This window comes from Sturnira hondurensis, unplaced genomic scaffold, assembly GCF_014824575.4.
Source record: "Sturnira hondurensis isolate 20B ecotype Veracruz unplaced genomic scaffold, ASM1482457v3 Scaffold0002039, whole genome shotgun sequence".
NCBI lineage: Eukaryota > Metazoa > Chordata > Mammalia > Chiroptera > Phyllostomidae > Sturnira > Sturnira hondurensis.
This window is the reverse complement of record NW_028074670.1, coordinates 64,249-78,136: the sequence shown is the minus strand read 5'-3', so window position 1 is coordinate 78,136 and position 13,888 is coordinate 64,249. Positions and strand designations below refer to the sequence as shown.

The following is a 13,888-nucleotide window of genomic DNA, read 5'->3' as shown; positions in this document are numbered from 1 at the left end:
TTAAAATGGAAAATAATATGTTCTTTTACTAAACATTTTATTTCCAGGAATTTTATCTATAAAAATTCTCTTGTGGGTAGCATTATATTCATTGTAACAAAACAGTGACAAAAAGGAATAAATGTAATCAGTCAATAATAGTGATACAATGAATGAATTTTGATACATTTTTTCCAATGGAAAACTTACAATTTGGCCAGTAAAGAAAAAAAGGTAGACCATGTGTATCAATATGACAAAATATCTAATGGAGGTAAAGATCAAACTGCTGAAAAGTATGACCAATGACCCATTTTAGAAATTTAAAAAGTGTTTTATATATACAAAAGAATAAAGACAATTGGAATAATATATACCAAATTGTCGCCTGTAGTTGTATATTTCGGAAGCGCTTGACAGAAAAAGAGGAGGGAACCCTAACCTTCTTCGTCTCTGCTGGTCCCAGGAGCAGCTGGAAGGAATTTCAGCACAGGGAATGTCATACGGCTGGAGCTGTGTCTGTGAAACGACTCACGCTTCCAAATCTGTTGTAGAATTTATGGATAAACATGGCCAACTCAACATGTCCTTACATCTGCTCCCTCCTGAGACCCCTCTATGATGATAGTAAGAAATTTAAAACAGTATAAACTCGTAAGGTTAAGAGGAGTCAACAGTGGAAGAGAAATTTCAACATATAAATGAAAGCTGAAAAAGAAACAATGAAGGTGTAATGAACTCAGTAAGCCAATTCTCCCAAAAGCACCAGGAGAGACTCAGAAGGTGTGGGCCCAGGAACTCGAACTGGAAGACCGAAAGTTTGATCCAGAAGTTGTTAGTCCTTGAGACTCCTCTAACCTATTCCCGCACACCTGGCAGGATCTCCCTCAAATCCCCACAGGAGGCAGGATATCTTATCGTATGAACTGAAATGCCTACGGACTCAAGAGTACCAATAGAATGGAGGCATGAGAAGGGCTAGACTGGCAAGTGGGGAACTAAGTAAAAGTCTGTGCCCTGAATGAGGAGGGAGGGCTCCACCTTACCTGTCCTCCTCACCTGGCTACTATTCATGAGGCAGCGAACAGGAGACATCTTTCCTAGAGAAAGTGAGAGGTCCCAGAGGAAAGAAAACCAATACTGACACTTGGGGATATCCTAACCCAAACACTGAAGGTCACTGCCCAATCACCTGACAGTGATGTCTATAAGCCCCACCCACAGTCTCAGAGCATCCAATCAAGTTGCTGGTTCTGTACTTTTCAGTGGGAGTGGACAGTGGATGATCAGCAGAGGTCAAGGAAGCCAGGACCAAAGGACACACAGGGCAGAGGGATCAGAGGAGACAAAGCCAATGTAGGGAATTAGAGAAAACTAAAGTGACAAAAACCTGATAATTAATATACCCAAAGATAGGTAAAGGTTCTCATATGTGAGAACTAAAAAAAATTGTCAACAAAATAGAAAACTCTTGAAATTAGCAATATGATAAAATAAAATATTTAATAGAAGAATTAGAAAAGAAATATAGCAAACCTCCAAAAGAGTAGAATAAAAATTTAAGAAGTCAATTTGAGAAAAGAAAATTGAGGAAGGCATCAAAGAGGTCCAACAACTGTCTAATACAATTTCTGGACAGAAAAGAAAATATTTTCAAAGAAAAAAATGTTTCAGAAAAAGTCTCAAAACCAAAACACTTGCATTTCTAGGTCAAAAGGGCCACTTAAAGGTTACGATGATGACAAACAGATTCCACATCACGGCCCATCATAGCTCCACGATTAAAGTATTTTAAAAAACAAATTAAGCACTTTATGTAGAAAATATTGAAATTCTCCACAGTAACACCTAAAGATCAAAAACAATGCAGAAATACTTTTAAAATTTTGAGAGAAAATAATTTCCAACATAAAATTCTGTATTAGGAAAAACTATCACTCCAGTATGACATAAAGACACGAAAGTTCCCACAGTTTATATATATATATTTAAACTTAAAAAAAAGATTTTATTTATTTATCTTTAGAGCAGAAGGGAAGGAGAGAAGGAGAGAAGTATCAATGTATGGTTGCCTCTCGTGAGTCCCCTGCTGGGAACTGGTCTGCAACCCAGGCATGTGCCCTGACTGGGATTCGAACTGCGATCCTTTGGTTCACAGGCCTGCGCTCAATCCACTGAGCTACACCAGCCAGGGCCCACAGTTTTTATATTTTACACATACTTTCCCTGGAGCACTTGACAATGTGCTCCATGAAAATGAGGGAGTGAACCAAGAAGGGCAAACGCCTGGGAGAAGGCTACGGAGTCACTAGGGTGACTCTGGAGGGAGACAGGAAAGCAACACGGGAAAGAATTAAAGATAACAGTGCCTGGGCCTCACTCAGGGCTAGGAGCAGTGTCTGTTTTCTGCTATCAGATGGGAAAATCTGACAAGTCAAGGAGCACCAGACAGAGCACACACAATGGCCCTGTCTCACTAGTGAGTAACAACAGACTTGCCAGAGTGAGCACTGTTCTTATCCTGCCTCACAAATCTGAAAAGCAAGATCCAAAAGGATCAAACTTCTTCCAATAGTTTAACAATGTCCGCATGAACAGCTCAATACTTACAGGAATATAAAAATATCTAGTATCGCATAAGGTTAAACTCACAATGTCAGGAATCCAATCAAAGATTACTCGGACATAACAGGTGCGAACAGACCAAACATTATGACTCAAGAACAGCTCAGAGCCCCAGAGCCTATAATTCTAAGTGAACAAAAGAAAAATAGCCAACCTTTCAGACACACAGTTCAAAACACTGGTGATCAGGATGCTCACAGAATTGGTTGATTTTAGCCACAAATTAGAGGAACATATGAAGGCTAAACTAATTGAAATGAAGGGAAATGCACAGGAAACCAATAGTGATGGAAAGGAAACTGGGACTCAAATCAAGGGAGTGGACCAGAAGGAAGAACGAAACATCCAACCAGAAAAGAATGCAGAAACAAGAATTCAAAAAAATGAGGGGAGTGTTAGGAACCTCCAGGACATCTTTAAACGTTCCAAATTATAGGGGTACCAGAAGGGGAAGAGGAACAGCCACGAGTGGAAAACATATTTGAACAAATAATAAAGGAGAACTTCCCCAGTCTGGCAAAGGAAATAGACTTCCAGGAAATCCAGGAAGCTCACAGAGTCCCAAAGAAGTTGGACCCAAGATGGAACACACCAAGGCACATCATAATTACATTAGCCAAGATGAAAATGAAGGAGAGAATTCTAGAAGCAGCAAGGGATAAGGTGACAGTCACCTACAAAGGAGTTCCCATCAGACTGTCAGCTGACTTCTCAAAAGAGACCTTACAGACAAGAAGGGACTGGAAAGAAGTATTCCAAGTCATGAAATCCAAAGACCTACATCCAAGATTGCTCTATCCAGCAAGGCTTTCATTTAGAATGGAAGGGCAGATAAAGTGCTTCTCAGATAACATCAAATTCAAGGAGTTCATCATCACCAAGCCCTTATTATATGAAATGTTAAAGGGACTTATATAAGAAAAAGAAGATGAAAAATATGAACAGTGAAAGGACAGCAAACTCACAGTTATTAACAACCACACCTAAAACAAAAGCAAACTAAGAGGACAGCTAGATCAGGAGTGGAAACATAGAAATGGAGATCACATGGAGGGTTAGCAACAGGGGAGTGGGAGGAGGAGAAGGGGGGAGAAGGTACAGAGAATAAGTAGCATAGATGGTGGGTAGAAAATAGACGGGGGGAAGGGCAGGAATACTATGGGAAATACAGAATCTAAAGAACTTGTGACACATGGACATGAATGAAAGGAGGGGAATGGTAGGGGAGGGGTGTGCAGGGTGGAGGGGAGTGAAGAGGGGAATGAGACAACTGTAATGGCATAATTAATAAAAATTTTTTTTTAAAAAAGCTTACCAGCTACACAAAGAAATCCCAAAAACCTCTACATAACATGAATATAAAATGAATCAATCAAAACTGCCCCAGAAATAGCACAGATGTTAGAATTAGCAAGGACATTAAAATAGTTATTACAACTGCATTCTATGTGGTCTGAAAGTTAAGTACAAACATGAAAGATACAAAAATTACAATGTGAGAGATGAAATACACACTAGGTATAATTAATGGCAGATTAGACACCACACAAATCCAATAAATTTGAAAACATCATAGAAACTATGCAAAATTAAAAAAAGAAAAGCAGGTGAAAAACCTAACTGAGTATCAGTGAGTTATGAGGCAACTTCAAGTGATCAAATTTGAGGTCTGTCTGGAAAAAGTTCATCCACTGTTAATATGATGAGAACAGTTTACGTGACATCAGTGTGACCTGGCAGCCAAGGAGAGTGGACTGGAAGGCACATGCATGAACAATGATGACTTCACTGTACTAGTCAGTGGGGGTGGTAGACAGCACTGAGTGAGCATGTGTACTGTGTGGCTGTCACATTCAAAATGACTGAGTAGAGGAACAAATATTCATCAAATTTTGCGTTAAGCTTGAACATTTCTCTCCAGAAATTATTCGGATGATTCAGAAGGCTGCAGCTATGGGCAACTGGTGATTGACAGTTTCATCATGACAAGGCACCTGCTCCTGCATTACATCTCATGCAGACCTTTTGGCAAAACATCAAAATCATCCATGTGACTCAGTCCTCCTACAACCCAGGATTGGTGGCCTACGACTTCCGGCTTTTCCAAAAACTAAAATCACCTTTGAAAGGGAAGAGCTTTCAGACTGCTGATGAGATTAAGGAAAATATGACAGGGTAGCTGATGGCAATTAGAACTGTGTGAGGTCCCATGGTGTCTACTTTGAAGGGGACTGAGGTGTCATTGTCCTGTGTATAATGTTTCTTGTATCTTCAATAAATGTCTCTATTTTTCATAGTACATGGCTGGGTACTTTCTGGACAGACCTTGCATCTACGTAATTAGAGTCCTTTTAGAAGGAGAGGGGTGGGAACAGAAAAAATATTTGAAAAAGCAATTGCTAAAATGTTTATAAATTGGATGCAAAGCATAAACACAAGGATCCAAGAAATTCAATGACCCACAAGTGTAAGTACTATAAAAAAATTACACCTGCTGGTGTGGCTCAGTTGGTTAGAGCATCATCCTGTACACTGACAAGTCGTGGGTTTGATTCCTGGTCAGGGCACATGCCTAGGTTGTGGGTTTAGTCCCTGGTTAGGGTGCATGGGAGAGGCAACCAATGATGTTTCTCACATCGATGTTTCTGTTTCTCTCCTACTCCCTCCCTTCTCCCTCATTAAATCAATAAACACATCCTTGGGTGAAGATTAAAAAAATTATACCAAAGTACATCACAAATTGCTCAAAGTCAGTAATAGAGGGCAAACCAGAGACAAATACATGCCGATACATTGCACACAGAGGAACAAATAAAGACCACTATAGATTTCTTAATAGAAATAATTCAAGCAAGAAGACAGTGATACAACATTTTTAAAGTACTGAAAGGTAAAAAATAAAAATGAACCTAGGATCCTATATCTAGTAAAACTGTCTTTCAAAAACAAAGGCAAAAGAAATATATCAAAGGTAAAATAAAGATTTTTCTCAGACAGACAGAAGCTCAACCTCACCAGATCCATGGTGTAAGAAATGATGAAGGCCTTTAGGAAAGAAAGTGACGCTGCATGAAAATGGGGATCTATATCAATAAATGAGTTAAATCAGAAATGGTAACTTTATGGGTATATATGTTTTTTCTAATTATATAAATCACCCAAAAAAACTTACTGATTGGAGTTCCCACCAAAATGGAGGCCTAGGTAGAAACCCTTCGCTTCCTCGCACAACCAAAAAAAGGATAACAACCCATCTAAAATCAATAAACAACCCAAAGTGCCAGAAAATCAAACTGTATGGAACTCGGACAACCACGGAATCAAAGAAAAAATCAACTGGAACAACCAGACCGAAAGGTGGTGGACGACTATGCGGCCCAACTCGGAAAACCAGGTGAGGCAGCTGAGAGGCAAGGCTGGCTGATGAGCTCTGAGGGCTGCGTGGGCAGGGGTGACTTGAGGGGGAAACTGAGGCTGGGAGCCGACTGTGGGCTAAGGCTGGGTTTGCCGCAGTGGGAGAGTTCGTGAATAAACGAACTTGCTGCAGTCTGACATGAGAGTTCATGAAAAGTGCCCTAGAACCAGGCAGGCAAGCTGCACGGTTCCCTCTCTGGCCCCTCCCCCACAGGCAGTGCTGCAGCGCAGCCAGGAGGGTTGCCCTGCCCCGGTGAATGCCTAAGGCCCCGCCCCCTTACAACTTGTCAGCTGGGCCAAGACAAAGAAATATGGCACAAAGGAAAGAACAGAGCAAAACCTCAGAACTAAGCGATGAGGAGATTGCCAACCTATCTGATGAAGAATTTAAAGCCCTGGTAATAAAAATGCTTACAGAACTGATTGAGCTTGGTTGAAAATGAAAGAACAAATAAAAGATACCCAGAATGAAATAAAGCAAAATATTCAGAGAACTAACAGGGACAGGAAGGGAACCAGGAGTCAAAGCGAAGATTTGGTACAAAAGGAAAAAATAAACATCCAACCAGATCAGAATGAAGAAATAAGAATTTTAAAAAATGAAGGGACTCTTACAAACCTCTGGGACAACTTGAAATATTCCAATATCTGCATTATAGGGGTGCCAGAAGGAGAAGAACAGCAAGAAATTGAAAACTTATTTGAAAAAATAATGAAGGAAAACTTCCCCAATCTGGCAAAGGAAATAGACTTCTACGAAGTCCAGGAAGCTCAGAGAGTCCCAAAAAAGTTGGACCCAAAGAGGAACACACCAAGGCACTTCATTATTAAATTACCCAAGATGAAATATAAAGAGAATCCTAAAAGAAGCAAGAGGAAAGGAGATGGTTACCTACAAAGGAGAATGTTCCTACAGTCTATGCTACTTACTCTCGGTACCCTCTTCTCCTCCCACCCCCCTATTACAGATCTCCAGAAAACCACCAAATATTTGAAAACTAAGATACATACCTGAATAATTCATGGGCAAAGAAGAAACCAGAAAGTATCCTGAACTTACTGAAAATGGAACTCAGCATATAAAAATTGTTCTCCAAGGTTTTCCTTTCTCATTTGAGAAAAGGGGATAATTTACCATTTGGGCAACTAGCGTTGCATCTCTGCAAGCACTGAGCGCGAACGGTCTCTGATGCGGAGCTGTCACCAGCCTGTGTGGCGACCAGCGCACTGACGGTGCAGGGCTGGAGCTAAGGGCACGTGAGAGGTGCTGCGTGCGCTAGAACTCTAAGCTAGAACTCTAACCGGGAAGAATGGAGACTGTGCGGCTCGGATGTAACACAACTGCAGGATTCACTCCACCACTGATAGACGAGGAAAAAATCTCAGAACTCAAAAACAGCACCCAGAACATTTCTGTAAAGTTTAAAGATGCAAATGAAATTTGCTGTGAGCAAGAAAATACAGAGATAACAGCACCTACTGCGCAGGGCCACTGTGAGGATCTAATGATGTCGTGAAGCACCTAACAGGGCCCCTGGCACGCAGCATTTGGTGAACGTTAGCCACCTTCAAATTCATTGGTTTTCTTGAGTTTGATGCTATGAGTAATAACATTTTTGTTGTTATATTTTAATTAAAATAATATATGCTATAAAGAGTGTGCTGCTATTAATATCTTCTTATACCCAAAAATAATACCTATATGTAGTTTTGCAGTTTTTTTCTTATTTTCACTGGCCACCACAATAAAAACTTCCTCCGGAAACAAAGACCAAACAAAGCAAAGTTTAAACCCTAAATCAGGCCACTGGGAGGGACTTTTTAACCCCATGCCATTAGAAGCAATATACTGAATGACAGGAATTACCTCCTTCGGTCGTGCTGGCCAGGATCCAAGGGCTCCATGCAGACCAGCCGATCTCATTCCTGCAGGACACGCTGATGCTGTAATTAGCCAGAGCTCCCAGCTGCTCAATTTGATACAGAGGTGGAGAAGCAGAGGTGTTAAAAATCACGATGGAGCCATTACTCAGAGGACCGACTTCCTTGACCTACGTGAAGAGTGAAGAGGTGGAGCCGGCATTAGTAAGGTGGTGGGAATGTCAGGCGTGGGGCTCTCAGGCATCCCGAGCACGCGGCCCTTCCTGTCCACAGAAAGGAAGTACCTGCTTCCTTCCAGGCCAGGCACCAATGCCCCCCCCAGCATTACTGACTGTTACTCATGCTGCTGGAGCAACAATGGAGGACCCGAGGAAGGACCTAAAATAAATGTTCTCAGTGTGGTAGGCAACAAAGTAAATAATTGCCATTATGTTATGATTATTATAATACATGTCATGAAATAGCCCTTCCTTTCTCAGAAGCACCTCAAGTCTTGATTTCTTCCAGCTGTTTTACACAATATGCACAAAGTCAACAGACAGGTGGTGACGTGGCCTTCAAGGTACTATCCAGACTGTTAAAGAGAACCTGTTCCAAACCTACTTTAAAAGACGGGATACTGGGTTTTGTTTTAGTCTGTATTTCTTTTCGTCATATATCCTGAGGACCCTCTGCTCTTCCTTGAGGAGAATTTTAGTGTGTTTATTATTCTTTCCCCCACTCCACTCCAGTATAAATTCACTGCAAAAGCAAACACAGTTAAGGTGGGTATTGTGACATTTTTTTGGTGGGGAGACATAGGAGAGAGCCATTTATACCTCACCCAACAAACTTTTCTCCAAATCACTTTAAAACATATCAGTGCTCTCTCTGAGTTCCTTCTCTTCGCTCTTCCCTCCATAAACCCTGCGCCTCCCCACTGCCCTCTCCAGGTGCCCTCTGTCTGCACAGGCAGCATACCTCCTGTCTGGGAATGGGGGAACTGGGGAGTGTTTTTTTCACCACACACTTAAAAATTTTCTATAAAATAGAGCACTTATAAAATCAGAAAGACAAAATGGTGTTGAATAAAAAAAGAAATAACCAAAAGCAATTTGGGGAAAAAAATCATAAACCCTATATTTATTCCTGATAACAATGGGCTGGCAATCGTGGGGTGTGGATACACAACGCTATCATTTCAGGATATAGGTGCTGAAATGTGGGCCAAGGAGCCACAGATAACATTTCCGAATTCCAGATCCACCAGCGACACCTCACGGGAGGTGCTGGGGCCGAGCCTCACCTCCAACTAACAACTAGAGGCCCCACTGGGTGACAAGAAGCACCAGCTGGGCCCGAGGAGCTACAACGAGCTACAAGCTCATCTCGGTGGTGGCTATTGGTAGAAACCACTTTTTTTCTTCACTTCAGAGTAAGCTCTTCCTTCCCAGTGACCGACCACACAAACTAAGGTGGAGGAGACCTGTGGTTCCAGCCACCCACTTGGGGAGCAACGTGTAGAGCATTTCCAGGCTCAAGACACCCCTTGAGAGCACATTCCTGGAAGGCGACAGGGTTTCTATACCAGTCCTGCTCAGTGGGTCCTGGGGGAAAAGAGGGAATGAAACAGCAAGAAGCACATGGGAGAGTTAAAAATAGACCTGGAATATGCAGCCCAAAAATGGGTGAAGAAAGGGATTCATGTCAGGACCAAAGGAAGTGGGAGGGCGTGTCCTGTTGCAGCATGGATCTGAATCTCGGCCAGAACATTCATTTGTTACCGAGTCACAGTTTAAAACCGTAATGGGCTCGTAACTTACTACAAAACTATCCTTGGTTCCTTTAGAAGTGGAATATATTATTAATAATATATAATAAGTAAAATGGAATATAAATTTTAACTCCTCAAGCCTGATAGTCCTGACTAACCCTGTTAGGAGTGCAGAAGAAAATAAAGGGTTCAGTTGTTTTAGGGCCAGAGGGCCTCTCCAGTGACCCCTACCAGATATTTAGATAGAAGGAAGAGCGACCTTTCGCAGACTCTTCCCAGAAACAGTAGAGGAGGAACGCATAGTTCACGAGGCCAGTATCACCCACATACTGAAACTGGAAGAAGCCAACATGAGGAAACTACAGCCCAGTATCTCTTCTTAATACAGACACAAGAGACAGCAGTGAGGGCTGCCCAACTCTGTGAGCAAACTAAAAACCACCAAACTGTACCCTTTAAATGAGTGAATGCTATGGTATGTGAAATATATCTAAAAAAAAAAGCTGTTAAAAATACTCCTGGTGAGGACTTTGTAGACACAACAAGAATTCCTGACACTTACCAGTACTTGGGGGGTTTACAAATGAAGCTGGGCAAGGACTAAGCAAGGCGGGGGGTGGCAGGGTGTGGGTGCAGACTATTGGGGGGATAATGCGTGTTTTCCACCTTCAAAGTAAAGGGCAGCTGTTAGACAACAGTGGGAGGCAGTGAGGGCAGGGAAACTAATCCCATTTGGCATTAAAAACATCTGGCTGTCGACCCCAAACTCTTTGGAAGTCACTGCCTTAAGGTGAGTGGGTATAAATGGCCTATGTCAGGTTAACACGTTTTTGACTAATAAGACCAGACATTTATGAAACTAAGAATGAATCCTGACCACACTGTATGACAAAGTACCAGGCAGAACACACTCACATTTTCAGCAGATAATCGGCACGCATTCACTACCTGCCCCATGCCCTGTGTCTCTCCTGACACATGGGGGGGAGGGTATGCGGCTCCGAGCACTGCTTGTGGCATAAGCAGGCCTGGCCCCAAATCTGGTCCGGCCCCTCTGGGCTCTGGGCCTGCAGTGCTGCTGTGAGTTTCAGTGAGACAGTGTCTGCAAAGCCCCTAGGCCACATTAGGCACTCAGGAAACAAAGAGCAGGTTTACTTTCCATGTTTACAAAACTAACACTCAGAGCAGAGACTGCATCAGGGCACGGAATCATCATAGGATGGCTAACGTCTATTTTATATCAGTTTTAGGTAATGGTTAAAAATGAGTGAACCCTTCGCAAGGCTTGTTATGGCTCAGGTGTCCCAGGCAAGGGGAAAAGTGTTACATTCAGTAGCAAAGATAACCCAGTTCTTGCCTTCATGCCTGTCCTTTATGGCTACCAGCCCAGGAGGAGCCAGGATGATGAGTACCTGGCTTCCTGAACTCCTGGTCACAAGCCAGTCCTACTTTAGGGATGTGTTTTCATACCTGGCCAAAATTAATTTGCCCTGGCCTCATGGTTCCCGCTGGTTGGGCCCTGGCCACTCACAAGAGGGAGGCAGTGTTCTGGGGAAGAAGACCGTGAGATGGTGCCCACAGGTGAACAGTGAGGTGGGAGGAGGTCAAGGGCTCTGAAGGAGGTGCCGACATGGCCTCAGCACCCGACCACAGGAGAAAGAAAAAGTCAGGGAGACCTACAGGACACCAACAGTGATTCCTTTCTGTACCCTTGAGGTTCATTCACCTGAATGCTGCAATTGCTGAGCGTGGAGTACCCGTCAAAGCCGGGGACCCAGGAGATCAGGAAGCCGTGCGCGCTCCTGTTGTGAAGGCTGACTTCAGCTGGTGGGGAGGGCAGGACTATATAAAAACAAAGACACACACACAAACGCACTTAGAAAACTCAGGAGGCCAAGCGACCAAACAGACACACCGATTCCAAGCCTCTCTCCATTTCTTAACATTAGAAAAATGAAACACAAGTTTTAAAGAAGAGCCACCCTATGCCTGAGGGTGACTGTACGAACCTACAGACAGGCCTTCCAGGGATGGGGGGGCTCCGCCCGGGGTGGGTGGAGCACAGGCCTGTTTCTCTGTCCACAGATGGAGAGCTTTTAGCTGGAAAGGATGCGGAGATGCCCATCTCCTTTACTGAGCAGGTGCCTTGCTGGGCGCTCAGTAGAGAAGAGACACAGCCCTGCCCTGCCCTTGTGGAGCACTTGCCTGAGCTGGGGAACCCACTGAGCGGAGGATAAGAGCATCCTGTGCAGAGAAGAGAGGGGTCCCAGGAGCACGTGCATGTGTGTGTCTGTGTGTGTGCGTGTGTGTTTAGGGGTACCATAATGAGTGTGCGATGACCTCAGCCACACGTGGGATGTGGACAAGAATTTCAATTAGAATCTAAGAAGAATCTGAAGTTTGGGGGGGGGTTACTTTTTTGTGCTAAATTTAATTCTTAATTAATAGTAATAATCACTTTTAATAAAACCTGATGACTAATGTTGTTGTGTGCCTACTATGTGGCCTTCTTTATGGTCTCCACCTCATCTCATTATGATTAGAACCCTATCAGACAGGTCATCTTACACCCTCCATCCACAGATGTGGAAACTGAGGATCTCAGAAGTGAAAACCTGCTAAAGGTCACAGAGCAGGGGAATGCAAACTTGAACTCAGGTCTGCCTGATCCCAGAGCTTGTGTCCCTCAACAGGACATGGGAGGCTGGTTGAGGGGGCAGCAAGCAGACCAGTGGGAGCACCAGCAAGGACTGGGCATCTGATTGCCACTTGGCCGGGCACATGGCCCAGGGCACAGCTGAGTGCCCTCTAAACTCAGTTCCCTCTTCCATCACGGGGGCAGTAACACGGCTGTTCCAGGGGCGGTGGTGCGGGTTCGGCGAGCTGATACACTGAGGTCTGAGGAAGGCGTGGAGGCGGGGAAGGAAACAACAGGATGGGCGGGAGCACTGGGCCATGTTAAGCGCACGCTGGGTGGTATGTTCCGTAGTTTCAGTTTTACCAGCAGACATGCAGCCTGGTGAGTGGGGGAGGGGGAGCATTTTGTTTGACTCACCCCCCCCCCCCCAAAAACAGATTAGCTATAGAACTGCCATAAAATGCCTACTTTTCCACATCAAAATTTGGCTACAGACACTACAGTTAATAGCAGATTAGAAGAAGAAAGTCTTCATTGCTTGGACAAAAAAATTTAAATAAATAAAAGCCAAGAACATACGTTTGTGATATAGGATTTATTTTCTTAAAAAGCTGAGATTCTGTGAGAAGCAAAAGCTGAGCTTCTGTGAGAAGCAAAAAATTAAAGAAGTATTTCACCTATTCTGGATTTTTAGGATGTTTATACTTGATGAAAATGTCTTTATAAATTTATGCCCACTCATGCATTTTGGAATCACCAACAGTTCCTCTGAAAGTGGCAGTGATGGGATTCGGAACAGAGGAAGGAAGTCATACAGCTCCCCCAGCGCTGACGTGCAATGGGCTCATTTTTTCTCCCAATGAGCTTCCAGAAATTGCCCTCTCGTTAAGAACAAATACTGAAACAAAAAATTTGCCTGAATTTCTGTGAGAGCGGGTAAGGCAGATGATTTGAAATGGAATAAAAAGACAGTATTTACATTTGGGTTTTCCTTTCAAGTTTGAGCTTTAAAATGCCTTTCATCCCACAGAAAAAGGAGGAAGAGGCAGCTGGCTGGATTGGAATGTGTCCACATAAGCCTTCCGTTATCTTATGTCCCAGTTTAAAAGAAGCCGGAGGCACAGGGAGCTGAGGAGGAGAGGACAGAAGCAGGAGGGTGACCCTGACCTGCGCTCGCCCCCACTGTCCCCCGTGAGGAGCAGAGGCAGCAGACTGGCTGCGCCCCAGCTGCCCTGGGAAGGGCAGAGCCCACTCCTGGAGCAAGGACTCCGCCCGCTCCCACCCTGGGGGCTCTTCCAGGAGTGATGGGAACTAGTTCGGGCTGGAAGGGGGAAAAGTGAAAACAGGGGCTAAGGTGATGAAAGTAAACATTTCAGCCTATTTTCTTCTCAGACTGAGCAGAGCTAAACTGGCCAATGTTTACCAAACTTATGTGCCAGGCACTGTTGTGAGTGCTTTAATGATATCATCTCATTTAGCCTCAAGAGCAGGTAGGTTCTGTAATTACCCCATTTACAGAGGAGACACAAGCCAGAGAGGTCTCGTGACTTGTCCAAGTTCACAGAGGCAGTCAATAGGGACAGCCCAGCTGTCTCCCA

General features: G+C 43.7%; 1 protein-coding gene across 2 annotated transcripts in view; it reads right to left on the bottom strand.

Annotated features, from left to right (window-relative positions):
* MERTK (MER proto-oncogene, tyrosine kinase) overlaps positions 1-13,888 on the bottom strand; it is a 99,028-nt gene that overhangs the window by 32,297 nt on the left and 52,843 nt on the right. For both annotated transcript variants that reach the window (XM_037038604.1, XM_037038600.1), the window contains 2 exons: positions 11,379-11,494; positions 7,886-8,069 (listed from right to left, as the gene is read on the bottom strand). In XM_037038604.1, coding sequence (XP_036894499.1) covers positions 7,886-8,069; positions 11,379-11,494 — 300 coding nt within the window. The remainder of the gene's footprint in view (positions 1-7,885; positions 8,070-11,378; positions 11,495-13,888) is intronic.